At 39.4% G+C, this 16,839-nt stretch overlaps 1 protein-coding gene across 1 annotated transcript in view; it reads right to left on the bottom strand.

Annotated features, from left to right (window-relative positions):
* Positions 1-16,839, bottom strand: part of SH3GL3 (SH3 domain containing GRB2 like 3, endophilin A3) — a 42,786-nt gene that overhangs the window by 5,942 nt on the left and 20,005 nt on the right. The window contains exons 2-8 of the mRNA XM_005521548.3: positions 8,427-8,495; positions 7,750-7,822; positions 7,107-7,250; positions 6,287-6,420; positions 4,737-4,895; positions 1,860-1,963; positions 517-644 (exon numbers count right to left, since the gene is read on the bottom strand). Of these exons, the coding sequence (XP_005521605.1) occupies positions 517-644; positions 1,860-1,963; positions 4,737-4,895; positions 6,287-6,420; positions 7,107-7,250; positions 7,750-7,822; positions 8,427-8,495 (811 nt within the window). The remainder of the gene's footprint in view (positions 1-516; positions 645-1,859; positions 1,964-4,736; positions 4,896-6,286; positions 6,421-7,106; positions 7,251-7,749; positions 7,823-8,426; positions 8,496-16,839) is intronic.

Genomic DNA, 16,839 nt, shown 5'->3' on the forward strand with positions numbered 1-16,839 from the left:
TGAAGTACTTCTGTTCACTAATGCACAGACTTCAGTGCATGATTTAGGGGACAGTAAAGATGTTAAAACCAGTAAGGGTGAGAGTCATGTCTCTGAATTTTACATAGCTAATATTTGAGATCCTGTACAGATCATTTATGTTCTGAGACTGTAGAGAAAAATTAGCACCTGGAGATACTCCAGCCTGTGATCTAACACACCCACTGCAGGCATCTGTCTTTGCACTAAATGAACTGTTTTCTGCAAGTGCCTCTCCCTCTCTCTCCTCCCACCCTCAGTGGCAATTCAGAGACCTAAAAGACTAAGGAGAATACCACACCTAAATTACAGATGGGTGAGAGTCTGTTGAGAGGAACCCTGCTTCATAATTCTGTTTTGAAATCTGGGAAACAATCTGGAGTCAGATGTACAGATACTTATGCCTGATGGATCCACTGTTCTCACGCTAGGAGAAATGACTCAAGTAAAAATCAGGCTAAACATCTAGAGACATTAATTCTGTGGTGACAGACTCACCTGATGATTTTATGGAAGAACTATAGGCAATCCCATTGTGCTGCTGATTATCACCAATTTCCAGAGTTGTAGTTATTACAGGCTTTGGCTTATATTCACGCTTAGGCCGACTAGATGCTACATTTATTCTGTAACAGAGAAGAGCAGCAAGAGATTTACTTAAGAAGAAAGAAGAAACAAATACTTACAAAACTTAAGCTCAGGTTATGTGCTTTGCTGTTTGAAAGGTAGAGTAAGAAAATCTGCTGGTTTTGGTTTCAGGCTTCTTTTGGTCAGTTTGTGTTTTGGTTTGATGGTGTTGGATTTTTTGGTTGGTTGGTTTGAGTTTTTCTGGGGATAGTGTGTGTTTTTACTAAAAGCTGCGCAATTCTCATGCAATACTTGAACTTCAACAAGTCCCTAATTTATTTAATACTTTGTTCCTGTTGACAAAGGCATAAAGCTTAACAGCCTGAGTTTGAGAAGTGATGAGCACCCACGGCTGCCACTGAGTTCAGCACAAGTTGCAGGAATGAGCTCTCTGGAAAGCTTAACTGCAAATGACATACGGAAAAACACATCCAGGACAGAGGCCCAGGGACTGCATCTCACACATAGCCTTCTTATTAGGGAAGACAGGAAAAAACCATTTAGCCAGCAAAACTGTCTAGCACCCCTCGCTGTGTGTGCCCCAGCTGAGAGCTCCTTGTCCTCCCAGCCCCTCCAGCTGGGATAGCACAGGGTGTCTGCAGACACAGCTGCCCTCATCCCGTGCTCACAGCTGCCATGGCCACCCTGAGCTGAGAGCCCCCAAGCAGTTTTCCTGACTGCCTACACCACAGTGGCACTCAGGTTCTCTGAGTAACACATTAATGACAGCATTTCTCCCTTTTTTCAGGCTAACACAAAGTACCTGGGCCTTTCATACGTGTGTTACATCACAGCTCTGTTCCTGGCCAGCTGGCTGGCTCCTTACTGCACTGCAGAATTTTGTTATACCCCTTAATCTCAATAAAAACAGGCCAACTTCCAAGCAAATCCTCCAAAACTCAACTCGTAACATCCAAGTTGAAATAAACCTCTAAACAAAGGGAGGCTGTCCCCACTAACCTCTACAGATGGGAGAGACTCTGCACACACTCGGATCTCCCTGGGCAGATCCTGTGTTACATTAAAGTCTCCCAGCACAGCGAGAAGCTGCCAGGTGGCAGGAGTTTAAAGCCATGGAGCTCAGTCTGGCACAAAGCACAGCAAATGTGCATCTGGGAGGTGGTGCTACAAGATCTCTTGCTTCAGTGACTTTCCAACATTATGAACCTGGGCTGCAAAAAGGGTTCAATATTTTCTGAGGGGCTCCATCTTACCGGTTTTGCAGCTTGCTCTGCAGGTCCTCCAAAATGTCTGTGGATTGTTTATGGTAATCAAGTGCTGCTTCTACAAACACAGCCAACTGGCTGACTTGTTCTACCTGAAAGACAGAGAGGAAAATAGCTGTAAGGGCACTGTAGTACATTCAGCAGAAGGATAAACAAACAGAACATTTAAAACAGACCTGGTATCTCAAAAGACCACAGTACCTTGTAGAGGTTATTGGAAAAGAGCACATGTGATTCTATCAAAGAAACTGCCAGTTGGAAACTGAACAAAACTGAGGTGTAACTTCTAGTTCACTAACTTGGGGCTGGGTCCTTGAGTCATTTCCTTTCACAATGTGCAAATCCCTTCTGCTTTCAACTTCCAAGCCAGCTGTCTGTCAACACCCAAGCCCAAAACATTTAATAGGACATGACCCCTTAGCAGGTGAAAGTGGAGCTTTTCTGATCAATGCTGGAAGAAATTACACTGTGACAGCACTTATGACTCAGACCCATTAGTGTTTATTATCAATGTTTACAAAGTGCAGTTCTGAAATGATCTGGACTTACCTCACTAGATGGCAGCATTTATAAACTGATAAATGAGACATGATTTATCTACTTGGATTTAAAACATATTAGCCAATCATTCAAAAATATGAATGATGAGGAAAGGAAGAATATGAAGGAGAAAGAAAAAACAAAAATTTTTATTCATGAGGTAACAAATAATCTCATTCCCCTAACACAAGCTGAAAAGTTCAAGCTGTATGGGGTATGGAGCAGTAACAGATATCTGTCTTCCTCAAGACAACATTAAGAAGACAGACCCCAAGAAGTCTGACATCTTTCCATTCCATCATGATGTCTTCAGACATTGGATCATAAGAAAATATCTGAGTAAACTTTCTACAAATGTTTTATGGAACCATGGCAGTTTTGTGTTATACTTTGTCTGCTTTTACTCAGTTAAAAAGATCATTAAAAATTCTGCCAGGACTCCAAGAGCGCCAAACACTGTCACATAGCACAAAGAAATGAAATTTCAGAACCAAACCAACAGCTGATACAATCCCATCACAGTCAGAAGAGAGTAATATAAACAGCTGAGGACAACACACAGAGTGCCTGGGGTTTGGATGTGTGATCAGAGAACATGGATAAATGACTGTCCAAACAAGACAACTAAGAGCCAGGAGAAATATGGAGCTGTGGATTAGAAGAGAGACTGGGAAAGAGCCAGAGAAACTTGAGGGACAAAAAGCTACTTAGGAAGATGAACCTGGGACTGGCTGTGTGGGAATGGCAGGAAGATGGATCTGATAAGAAGTGCATGCAAGTGTCGATGTGGGAGGTCTGGAACTGGCTGTGCAAAAACCTGAGAAAGGTGGGGATCGGATTGAGCCTGGGAAAGGCACCTGGCAAGATGGCTGGGAACCAGGGCTCAGAGAACAGACTTCAGGGCAAGAAGACCAAGAGAGGGAGACACTTGGGGAACTGGAAAGGATCAGAAGGAAGTCATTGCAGTTAAGATCTCTGCACACATAGTGAGACCATTTGGGGTTAGACAACAAGGCGGTAATGAGAAGTTCTGGGAGGACAGACAGACTGGGTAGCATGAAAATGGAAAGAGCACAGAGTTTTCTTCAAACAGAAACAATAGGAAATGGGTACAGAAAAAACTTCAGAGGGATATCCAGTTCACCCCCTCCCAAAGGCAGAATTACTTACACTAGAATATGTAACTCATCCCTCTTCTGGTGGCTGAGCTCAGTTGAATTCCTGCCCTCTTTTATCCTCAGTTTGGTGCTCTGACTAATGATAAACAGTACCTGAAACTTTTCTCAGCTGCCCCTGCAAGACAGAATTCTAAAACACACATCCACTGCAACCAGGCAACTAGTAGAGCCTAGAGTGGAACACTGCTGAAATTGCTGATAAGAGCATGTTCCAGCTTTTGCTGCCCTCATTAACTTACACTAGTAAAACAGCAAGAGGGATAACTGCCTTATGCTATACACTGCTGTAACAAATGTGTCCCACTTACAAACAGTTCAGGAGCTACAGGCTGCTTTATAACTGGGTGTGCATAAAGAGAGAAGCTGCTTGCAGTTAAATATTCCCACTTTACAGCTCCTCACTGTTGCAGTTTGCTAACAGAAGGCAGCACACTTTTTTGTGTGTTTTCTGTGATGCTGCATCCACATGAGAAGAGAAAACTTTGGAATAGGCCCAAATAGGCCCAGCTCTCTTTTCCTACAACCCCATGATTATGCAGGAGAAAGCACATCCCCCTATTCCTCTGTGTGTGGACAGAAGAGAGGATTATCCTGAATGGCCACAGCTGCTCCATATTCAGACACAATTTCATGATGGACTTGGACTCTGAGCCAAAGCCCACATACCTGAGTCCAAGCCACAAATTCACTCTATGGACTTTGCAGAGCCAAAGAGTAATAGTAATGATTTTCCGAGGTAAAATCATTCAGAGACTCTGTATCAGCAGTGAAGTTTTGACTAAAAGTGAGCTAAAATTCAAAAAGCTCAGATGATACATGCCCTTGCTTATACTTTCAGCAGCAGGTCTTGCCTATATTAATTTCCCAACCTTCGCCCTCTCACTGACCAAACTTCATTTTACTCTCAGCTAGTCCTACTTGAGACCACTGTGGCCATCTTGTCTGACTCACTGTATTTCCAGAAAAATCCCCAAATTCTAGAGTTCTCACATTCTCTGCTGTACATCATGTTCTTCTTGGACAGGGGATTTGAAGTGGGAAGAGGCAGAGTTTCTGTCCTGTGAAGGATGGGACTGGCTTTAACCAATCCCACACATTTGCCCCTCCAGGATGTACTGCAGCAAACAAAGATGCAGCACAGACTTACATCATTTTCTAAGAAATTGAACATGCTTCTTTCAGCCAGTTCCTTTGACTCTTCAAATTTTTCTACTGCTTGTTTAACTTCTTCATCCGGTATCTTTCCGAAACGCTTCTTCTTATAATCATAATCCAAGCGGCGCCCTTCCAGTTTCTTCAAGTGATGCTAAAAGAGACAGAACATTTATGAGAAGGACCAAATGGGACATGCCCAAACAAACACATTGTGATCTAAGGAAATACCAGTGATGGATGCAAACATATGAAGTCTTAAAGAAACAGAAGGCTCAAGGACTTGTATAGTCCATCCCTTTTACCCAAGGCAGCACCAGGTAAGTGTAGGGCCACATACATGAATGAAATTTTAAATAAAGAGCCCTTTGGTAGCACTTGGGGTACTGGCAACCTTGATTTACCTGTCTTAAGACATCCACCTCACGGAGTTCACTAAATGTGCAACAGTACAGATTCTCTGAGCTGTTCAGAGATGCAGGATCCAACCTAAATATTTGTGTGTTCCCATATTCTACATGCAATACAATTTTACATCTTGAATTATCTGCAATATGACAACTAAAAGTTAAAAGGCTTATATTCCCTCATAAAGCAGTGCTCCAACATATCATGTATTCTTGCTATCCTTGTTAGGTATCAACTTGACACTTCTATCTGATAAAACTATGCAAGCTTTTCTGTTGCCAAAAATCCTGGGACTGACAGACTCACAGAATGGACTCAAAGTGACAGTACAAAATGCTCATTAAAGCTAACATCAAACAATTTCCTTTCATCAGTTCAGAAGAACACAACTGAAAACAGCTATGCTTCAAAGGAGACAGCTACAGACATTACTGCTACCTTTTCACTATGCTTTCCACATTCATTTATGTGTAAACAAATAAAATAACTTTAATTTCTGCCTTTAACTTGGGTTTTAACTTGCTTATTACCCAAATCCATTGGAATCAACAGACTCAGAATAAGACTGCCTGGATTTCTTTGAATTGTCACTTTGTAAACAAAAACACTGAAAAACTTAACTCTAAAGGTTGAAAATGTGTTCTGTAGTGTCCTATATTTTTCCAATAGTGGCATATGGCACTTCAACATTTTATGACACTATTCAGATGATTCTGTGTTTGCCCTGAAAAGCCTTTTTTAACAGTTATATTAATTCTCCATTATAAACAGCTTTAGGCTGACAGAAATGGTAAGGTAGGATAATCACTAGCAGTATATCACAGCCCACTCATGTGTTCATAAGCATTAATAAAAAATGTTCATTAAAATAAAACAGCAGAAAAATAAAGAATATGATTCTCTTCACTATGATTGTACTGCATATATTGTAAGCAATATAGCAAATTGAGTAAGTTAGACAAAGGAGAAATAGTCAGGCATTGATTCTAAGCAGATTTTATCACTGTTTTGCTAGAGACAAAATCTATTACAATAAAATTTATTTACCTTATTGCTTTCAAGGAAAATATCTCAGGGAACTAGGGTTTGATTTGACTCTGATTATTGCTAAGTGAAGCTCTACTCTGGAAAACTTACCCCAATCTCTTTTAAATCTTTGTCCTGCAATAATTGTAGAGGATCAATAAAATTTTGTTTGACATTAATATCAAGAGAGTCCTTCACTTCTGCCATTTGCTTCATGCTCTCACCAGCATCCAGCAGTGCAAGGCCTGTGGTAAAAGAATAGGCTCTTATATCTCAAGATATGTAAAAGCAGAAAATTTGTGTTTTAAAACAGCCCTTTCAAATAGGTATCTTTGTATCTGCTGCAGTCCCAGGAAGAGTAAAAAAGAAAATAATGCAAGCTATACTTGTTCTCTATACAAAACTGGAACTAGAAGATTTTTGTTCTGAATTGCATTTTGGAGTTTCTTTTTCCCCGACAGATATCAGGGGAAAAAGATTTTTTTCTCCCTACTGTATTTGCATAGGTCATTACTAAAAAAAAAAATAAATAAAAATTATTCAGTGTTATTGTTTATTTCTTCCTACAAGAATTTTTCCCCTTAGTTTACTTTTCAAATTGAGTATAGCCATTTTTATATAAAGATTAAAAGAAATAAACTGCATTTAAGAATCACCCTAAATTATTTAGGTTTGGCAACTTAGAAACCAAAATGCTTAATAATAGGGATGATCAGACAGCATCAGTAACAGTGTTATCAAACCCACCTGCAACAGAGGCAGACAAATGTGCAGGAGCATTCTGTTTCTGAGCTGTATCAATCACCCCCTGATCCCTACACTTAACTTTCCCTCTTACCTGCAATGGCCAACTACACAGGTTATGTCAGTGAGTAATACTTTGCAAAGGACTTTATGCTGAAATATTGGCAGAGGAGATGCACAAACTCACCAAACATAGAATCATCGCCCAGCTCTCTGCCATACCGTATCATGCAGTCTCCCAGGAGTCCCTCTGTCTGGGGGTAGCCTGTGGTTTTAACTTGTCCTCTGATCTTTGACATAGTGTTCAGCATTCCCAGCTTGGCTCTGTATGCTAAGAGGAGCATAGAAAAATAAAAACATCTTAAGAAGTGATAAAACCAGTTTTAAAATTAATCTATTTAAAGCAATAAATCATTTCAAAAGCAAAGTCACAAAGCTCATCTCAGACTGGTAATTTTAGTCAATTAGTCCACCCATAGTCCAAAGCTGAAATAAGACCCCATTCAACAATATGGGTCATATGAAACTAGCTTTTATTCCCAACTGAAAAAGCATCATTTCTCCAGGCAAATATTCACCAACACTCACGTTCCTTTAAATAGTTCTGCTTGAGAGCGCCTTGATTAGAAATATTGCAGAAAGCAAATGCAAGATACAAGCAACAGCCAAAGCCAACTTCCTCTCTCTCTCCCCCTCTTGCTTAGAAGAACTTAGAACTCCACACAGAAACATCACAATAATGACCTAATTAGCTTTTATTTACGTAAAATTAATTTCCAAGTAATAAAATACCGTTCATCAAAATCCAACACCTACTGTTCCTATCCTACCTGGATTTGGCTGAAGATACTCTGTGGATTTGGACAGAAGCTCTGTTACAGCTTTATTAGTAACATCAATTTTCTGAAAAAGAAAAGTAAGTCTACTATGAATGTTAAAAATATACAGAAAGGCAAGGACAATTAAAAAAACCACATAATAATTGTAAAAGCAGAAACTGCCAGTAACATTGTTTAATGTGCAACACAACTCATCAGTCAATTTAATGTAAATTTCTGAACATGGATTTAAACTAAAAATCAGAATCTTTTACCAGGAGATAATCTGGCCCAAGTAGTCAGACCTATCATAAATTTTATCAGATGCAAAGGCTTTGTGATATTTACAAAGCCTCACTAACACCACAGACTTCTCTAAACTCCCCCACAGGCAGGGGAAGGTTCCTTCTGATGCTTTGCACCCTTCTTGGAGGAATTTCTCTTTCCTGTTGAGTGGTATCAGTGGAACCTGACCCTCTGTTCACACAGCCTTTGTCGATGTCTCTTTTCCCTTGGCTGAGCTGACAAGGTTTAAGGAAAAATTCCTATTTATCCTTTTATCTTTCTGTTTGGAAGCATATTAGAGGATTTCTTCCCCCAGGTAAATCTACATTATCTTTCAATCACTTGAAACATGAAATATTTTTGATTCTGTAATAGCTTAATATTGAATAAAATAACTTTCTTACCCTTTCCATCTCTTGGAATTCCTCATCTAATTTTGTTCCTTCTGCTCCACTTATTTTTTCACTGAATAACTGTAAAAAGATAAATTTAACACACAAAATAAGGGATTTTCATTTAATTACAGAATAAATATAACTGAGAGGAATTGACTCCAGATCAGAAAATAGCCAGCATCCATTTGAGGTAACAATGCAGGACAAAAGCAAACAGTCTTGGAAGTGAAGCACTCCCTTCAAGAAACAAGCAAATAAATGATTTCTCATGCTTGAAGAATTTGTACTCTACTGGCATGAGGTACACTGCAGATTCCAGCACAGAGTCTGGCTGCAGGTAAATCCACAGGAACCTTTCCAAAGGTGTCTCTGCAGCTCTGTGCTTCTGAGCACCTTCTGCCCTGTGCACCAGCAGGCTCAGGGATGTAACTCCCATTGCTGCCGCTGGAGTTGTGTGCAAGTCTGTGGAAGGAACAGACTTGTGAAAAATGCTTCACTGTGACTCACCTGTGAGACTGAGAGCCTTTATGATCAAAACAAGAATGCCAGCTATTCTTCAAAAACTAGAAGCACCAGTTTCAGGTGGATTTCAGCAAACCTTCTGAAAAGGCTAACCGACTTCTGTGTGAGAACTCCAGGCTGTCAGACCTGACTGTGGTCCTCACTGAGTAAACCATGGCCAGGAATCAGCCACGGAGCAGGACTCAGCCATCTGCTTCTTGCAGTGCATGGTACCTGCACTGTGACAACATGAAAAGAAAGCCAGATCCTCACCCAGTGTGAAACAGCCTTTGAAAGCATCTCTCCACTACAACAGTGATTTAACTCATATTCAACATTAAATTCCTTCAAAAATACCTAACATTTCTCTGTTTTAATTGGCTTTTATCACTGAAAGTGTAACTGTGTAGTGTGAAATCCAGGCCTAGCTCATTGACTGCTGCCAGTCCGCAAACCTGTTCCAAATAAAGCATTTTGTTTGTCCTCAGCACCTTCTAAAAGGGAATTCATCTCACTGAATTAGAAGGGCCTTGGGGACTTGCATAACCTGAAAATGGGTCAGGGCTCTGAGCAGTGCAATGGCTCCCTGTTCTCGGTCACTGCCTGCACGGCACAGGTGTGGGGGGAGGACACTGCCCTGCCAAAAAGCAGCAAGGAGTTGATGAAGCAGAGCTGGGAGCTCAGCAGTGGCTGACCTTGCATCAATATCACCGCTACCACACAGTCAGAGAACAGTCCTGCTTAAGGGAAAAGGTGAGTTCAAAGAAAGACCTACAGCTAATTATTTCCATTGGCGTTACAGCAGCACTCACAATCTTCATGCTTAATATGCCAAGCAGCACACACACTTGTCAGGATCATTTCTCTTCCAGAGCACTGAGAACGAGCACAAAAGCAGATAAAACAGATGGAGAAGCCCAAGTATCAGTGAGTTCCTGTGGGTCATCATCTTGCTGCTGTAAGACATGACAGCAAGAGAAGTGACCTGAGGTCACACATAAAGCAGGACACTGCCCTGGTCTCTGCAGGAATGTCTGAGGAGTCCTTGAGCAGATGGAGAAAGGTACATGACAAGGCAGCATGAAAAGCAGGAATTCCTATCAGTAATTCTGCAGCTCCTATACAGTAACAGTTTCTGTCTCCTTTCTGTGTACTGTTAATTAAAAAAAAAAATTCAAGCCATTTTCCACAGCTTCACACATGTCTTCATTCTCCAGCAGGCAAGGAGGAGATCTGTGGTTTCCCAAAACCCTTTTCAAAGGCTGAGTGCAGTGGGAGAATTACACTTAAGTTGCAAAAGCCACATTCAGTAGCAGCCCATAGCTGCCCCATTACAGATTATCCATTTGGTGGAAAAAAAAAAAAATTTAATTTATTTTTTTTTAATAAACTGAATTTTTTGTGAAAAATAAACCTGAAGAAGTAATATGATTGCTTGACTGTGAAAGTGTAATCAATAATAAAGTTCTAAATCTATTTTACAGTGACTTGTGGATGAACTCCTCAGAGCCAGCCACAGGTTCTGCAGATACCGTTTCATAGACTCTGAAGACAACCTAATACACACCTACACCTGAGGAAAAAAGAACTGATCATAAAAAAAAAAAATTGTTAACATGCTTTCCCAATTCTATGCAAACACTAATGATACTGCAATTTCTGGCCCAAGGACACATTTCAATGACATTTACCCTAAGCTCTAATGTCCTTTGAAAAACAACGCTCCATAAAGAACGATTCCTTAAAGTCTGTATGTTGTCTGAGCTACCAACACTAAAAATTGGTGTAAAGTTCTAATGGTTATAATTAAATTTTACACCTCTACAGTTTATTTCGTATTGGTATAATTGGGAATAGCTGTATTAGTCTCGCATTTAGGAACAAAAAAGCTTTTGTTCTGATCATACTGAATTTAGGAGCTGTAAAACTAGCATCACCCTTCTCACAATTAAAAGTCACAGGATACCCAATTAATTATTGAAAATGGATGCACAAAGGAGACAGCTGCTGAGTTTTAGTTCCCTGACAATTTGCTGAGCATCGTTTACATGCATTATATCAAGTTGCAAAATGCTTTGAACATAAGCAGAGGATGCCCAGCTGAGGGGCTGTGTAGTTATGTGGGAATATCTATCAGGCTTCACAAATCACCCCATCAAAGACAAAACTGCTGCCAGCACACAAGATGTGTACTTCAAGGGAGTTTGGAATTCCTTCTACAGGAAGAATCCTTCACCTCCAAATTCAGAACCTGGGCACCATGGATTCAGCACCATTTCACAAGACAGGGCCACAATTCACGGCTATGAAAAAAACCAGTTCCCACCAGGGGGGCACCACCTCTTTACTATCCCACTGTAGGTCAGAAGCTAAAGCCTTTCATTAGTCCTGCTTCTGGTAAAGCTAACTAGGCTTCCTCTGGATCAAAACCTGCACTCCTAACAGCTGCAATAGGAAAGATTTCTTCCTGTCAGGTACCTGTTCAACTCCCTCTATCACACTTATGTTAGAGTTAGTGAGAGGAAGAAAAAAAAGCAACAAAGATAAATTATGAACATGAAAATACTTTCAAATCAGCCATTTGTATAATCACCTCTCATTTCAAGTTACATATGATAGCAGACTACCTTCAGTGGTAAAACTTGCATGCTCTATATAATAGACCTTTTTGCCTGAAGAAACATTGCTGTTTGTACACAAATGCTCCTTACTTGTTACTTCTTGCTAGATCCTACTGTTCTTTTTAAAATTGAAAAATTAAATATGATGTTGTATTATAAACAAGCTGAAAGTCTCTGGTGGGCTTATGTAGAATTTTATATGAATAAAAATGTGGAATAAAACAAATAGGCTTTGAAAGAAACCCCTCCAGATATTATGATTTCTATGTTAGTTCTGTATATCCAGCTACAATTCAAAATGTGACCTGCAATTTTGTTACAGTCTTAAAAGACTAAATATTTAATCTGCTAAGGCATTTATATTCCAAGAAATTCTCTGAGAATTTTTTTTATACAAATCTAATACTGAGATTTTGTTCTCATGATAGTTCTTTGTTATTCTATTTTTTTTCAGCTAATATAATTTTCTTTTGAAGTGTTTTGTTATGATGAAGCATTGCCTCAACCCTGACAGCGTTCAAAACCTGGAGATGGCCTTGAGCCATCTGGTGTAGGGGGAGGTATCCCTGTCCATGGCACGGGGTTTTGGCACTGGATGATCTTTAAGGTCCATTCCAGCCCCTTACCACTCTGTGATTCCATTAACACAGAACATAAGCTGTCCATACTTTAAAGTAAAATATACAGCTCACCAAAACGCTAAACTAAAAATGTCTCAAGATTTAAAATAAAAATACTGAAAAATTATGTTAAGAATATTAATATTTATCCCTATTGCACAGGAATAGTACATTTACCCATTGTTATATGGATTAGAACAAACAAGCTTCAGAAAAAATGCCATATTTTACTAATGCTTTCTATATCATATCCAGTAAATTACACTAGTTTTTCATATTTCACTATAGAAGGTTACTGAGTATCAGAAGCTGCCAAAAATATCCCAGATCAACAGAGAGCTGATAAAACTCTCAAAACAATTACCCTATTTTTTTTTTAATATATCCACTGGGTATTTCATAATACAAGCCATTACTTGCACACATGCTCTGACCTTCTGTTTTTTGCCCTTCTTTAGCAACACTCACGAACAAGGATTGAACAATCACAGTTCTTTTGTTGTTATTCAGCTACGGCTGAAAGAAGTGGCTGGCCAGCAAAACTCTCTTGTACATACCTGGCCAGGAAATCAGCCCATGCTATTTAAAGGCTGAATGAAATGTATCAAATTCTATTAAAGGCTTAAGGGCTTTTAATGACTCTTTACAAAGTTATAGCATATATTTTGTTCTGAAGGACTAGCTGCTGAAATTATCTGTTGAAACTTTAATGGGGTAGAAAATTCCTACATTTGTCATAAATATGCACACTGTCAAACCCATGAGGCAAAACCTAGATTTTTTTATTCTGACAAAAAAGCCAAGGCTATGAAAAGATTTTAAATTTATTTCCCTCTCTCTCTAAAAAGGAAGCAAGCAATCTACTGGGAAAGTGAATAGATTCATCCCAAAGTTAACACATGGAGAGCCAGGAAATAATGTAACTGTATGGCTAGGTTTCCCCTAGAAACAGAACAGGGCCAAACTGCACAACTGCATTAAATACAGCTTAGATACAGTACTTAGTACAAAATACTACATTCCAGTATGGTTAACGCATAGTAGTTACACTTCTCTTAATAAATCATTAAAAGTTCCAGCGATTTTCCCTGCTGCCATGTAAGTGTTTGATTTGGTTTAATGCAATGTGACAATACTAACAGCTTCCTCAAGGATCTTATTTAAGCCTGTAATAAACAAAGGGAAGAATAAGGTAGCTGGAAGACAAAGTCAAATCTCCTTGCAATGTTCAGCATCCTGAGGGGAGGGAGAGATTTTCTTCTTTGTCCTCTTCCAGAATGATCTATCAGATTACAGACCAACATTTCATCTTCTTTTCTTGATCAAAAATAGTTTAACCTCAAGTATCTGTAATTCCCTGTTTTGTCCTTCCAAATTCTACTACAATGCTATGCATATTACTTGTTTTTGTTCTTTTCTGATTGCTATATTTCATATAAATTGCTAACTCTCGCACTCAAAAAGTGGTTACCACTACTTCACGTATTGCAGACCACCAATAATTTGACCTACAACACTTACACAACTACTACAGCTTAATGTCTTGCATCTTAGTAAGCCTTTAAAGGAATACACAATGGCAGCGCCAGCTGCACAAAGTTTGCCACCATGATAGAAAAATATTCTTTAAAAAAAAGAATAAAATATTCTTCTTTACCAACTAGGTGAATGGGCAGCTATTAGGCAGCCCTGTGATTGACTTCTAGAGATTTTCTAAAGGTCTGGATGCTCAGAAGAAAAAGCAGCACCCCACACTGAGAAACTAAACTAAGATGCACATTTTCAAACACAGATCTAAACAAATGGACCTTGGGTACAAAATCATCTGCAAAGGAAATTGGGCAATATATACCTAAATAGGTATTTTCTCCTAAAATACCCCTACAACAATAAAGGAAAAAAATCATGAAAGTGTACTGGTATTTGGACCTCTTCTTTTAATTAAACTGACATAGCTCATTCTATCCTAATGCTTTGGAGAAAATACAAATCCCTCATTTTAGAGGTTAAGCACTCAATGATGGCAGGAACTCTGGAGTCACCTCAGTACATTGTGTTTTCAAAGAAAACAAAAATTCTCTTGCTCTGATGTACTTTAAAGGAAAAAGATTTATTCTTCCCTCCAAAATAAATAAAAGGTCTACTACAAAGTGCAGATGTTTCAGTCACACAAGTACGGAGCACTCTGGCTCTCCTCCACCAAATCATTTAAGTTCATCCTCAGTAGGTACTAAAGTGCTTTTCTGGATGAAGCCACGAGTGCTCAGCACCTCACAGTGTCAAGCTCAGTGTCATCACCTTCATATGAAGCATTTTGTAACTTTTTCTTCTACTAAACTTTCAGCTAACAGCGGCACAGATTTCCCCATAGCATTTGGCAAAATGGTAGAAAATATTTCTGACAGCAGCAGTGGGAACTGGGGATTTTTTTAAAAAAATTAATCAAGCAGCTGAATTGGGTCCTACTGCTATTTAATCAAAGGTATGGTGTGTAAGAAGCTGTGCCCGAGAAGTCAAATACTTGTTATTGCTCGCATGGCTGCATAAGTGTTAAAAAAATATCTTAATTTAACAATGTGTATGCACAGGTATTTCAAAAAATGCAGCTTTCTCTTTTGGTAACGGTTCATACATAATTATAAAACTTAAAAACATTTGGGAATTTATGTGAGACATAAACACATTAAAAATTATAATCATATTGAGGACACACAGTTCAAGCAGCATTCTGTCAGTATCCATGGCAGAGTACACGTCTATAGAAATTCAGGGAAACAAAGAAGTGTTGCATAAAATTGGATGATTCACCCAGAATTCATTACCTATAACAAGCAGCTGAACCAGAACGACAGAAAACTACATCCATGGGTAGAGGAATTCACATCCTAATGTTTCACTGAAAATATCTATTCTCAGATATTTAAAGTAGAAACATAAAGAACTGTGGGACATGCTTGTACTTCAAAGACACCTCATGACTATGCTCATACTATCAACTTCCTTAGGGATTTCTGATGGACCCAATAGCAAATCTTGTCCCAGCAGCCAACAAAATTAAAATACAAAAAATATTACTATTTTTGTAAACTAATAAGGATTTTAAATATATGTAGAGAAATGTGTTACATTTAAAGACACACCAAGATAAATATTAAAATATTTTTTACATATTTTCTCATGTTGAAAATTTCATACAACTTATGAAATGTAAAAATTGAGCCCCATCTCGTTTTTTAGAGCCCAGTTTTTGGTAGGAAATGCCTTTACACAAAAAGAAAAAACAAACCAAAACTCAGGCCATCTAAAGGACACCAGGAATCTCAAGAGCCTGTTTCCCAAGAAGGAAAACATACTTTTTCTACCAAGAGATCTCTGAATCATACAAACAAAGTTAAGAAAATGCATGGGTGTACTGCCAGAGTGTTTATATTCACAAGAACATTCCTATCTCACTAATACTTATGAACCCACTACTACTTTATTACTTGTAACTTCTCAGGCAAACAGGAGCACCGAGATCACAGAATATTATTTTTAGGAAGACAGATGAACTGAGTTACACAAGGATGCGCCAGCTAGAGAGGAATAGAAGAGAAAGGTGTTTGCAACGTGGCTTGCCTGGGAAGGGGGATCCAAGGGTACCCCCAAACACATCTTTCCCATATGGAGATGTTCTCTGAGCTGCCAGGGGAACACGAGCTCGGCATCAACACCTCACTGTTGAAGGGTCCTGTGCAGCTCTACACCAAGCATTATTATTCAATCTACTTTCCAACATGGAGCAAACTCTTCACAGCCGAGCATGACCCGAAGAAGCCCAGCCAGGCAATCAGCTGAGACCTCTACAGTCAACCCTCAGCTGCTAGCATCAACAGGAATGGACCCAGTCCATCAAAACTCCCCGTATGCTCCCGCAGAGAAAAGTGCCCATTGACACCGGGGAACATCAGGCCTGCAGCTCCCACACGGAATCAATGAACAGCCACAGCTGGAGAGTAACAACAGCACAGCCCTGGCAAAGGCTCAGAAGTTCTGCTTAGTTCTGCCCAGAACAGAAGCTCCAACAGTGCAACCCATGTATTCTGGATTACAGAAAGCCCTGACAACCCTGGCACATACAAGAAGACTGAACAATGACAGCACTCACCACCGATGGAGGAGTTTCAGCAGGCAATCCAGACACACCTCACAATCCAAGATGTCTTTCAGCAAAATCCCCCCAACCCATCAGCTGGAGGTTCTGCTTTCCCACTGATTGTGTGGGACACCCATACCTATGCAGACAAGAACTTCTGCTGCTTCCAACTCTTTTACAAACAGTTGTGCTGTACCATTTAGTGTGAATTCTCCTAACTTAGATCAACTTGTATGAATAAGACTGCTGAAGACAACTGGGGACATGTAAATTAATCAACTTAACAGCCTTTGCTTGGGAAACCCCATCAAAGAAAAAGGAAAAGGCACAGACCCCAAGAACATGACAAATGAGGTTACTGGTTGAGGAATGTGGCTTTTCTTGAAAAGGACTTACACAATCCAATTAAAAAAGGAAGAAAATAGTTTAGATTGTTATTAGTCGAGCAGCCTGCTTTTACATAGTCTAAACAAAAGATTCTGCCATGTGGGAGGATTATCACAACAGAAATTTTTCAAAAGAGAAGGGTGGCCATTTTAACCAAG

Source organism: Pseudopodoces humilis, chromosome 16 (genome assembly GCF_049639895.1).
Source record: "Pseudopodoces humilis isolate 2021_Gansu_Grassland_sample_001 chromosome 16, ASM4963989v1, whole genome shotgun sequence".
NCBI lineage: Eukaryota > Metazoa > Chordata > Aves > Passeriformes > Paridae > Pseudopodoces > Pseudopodoces humilis.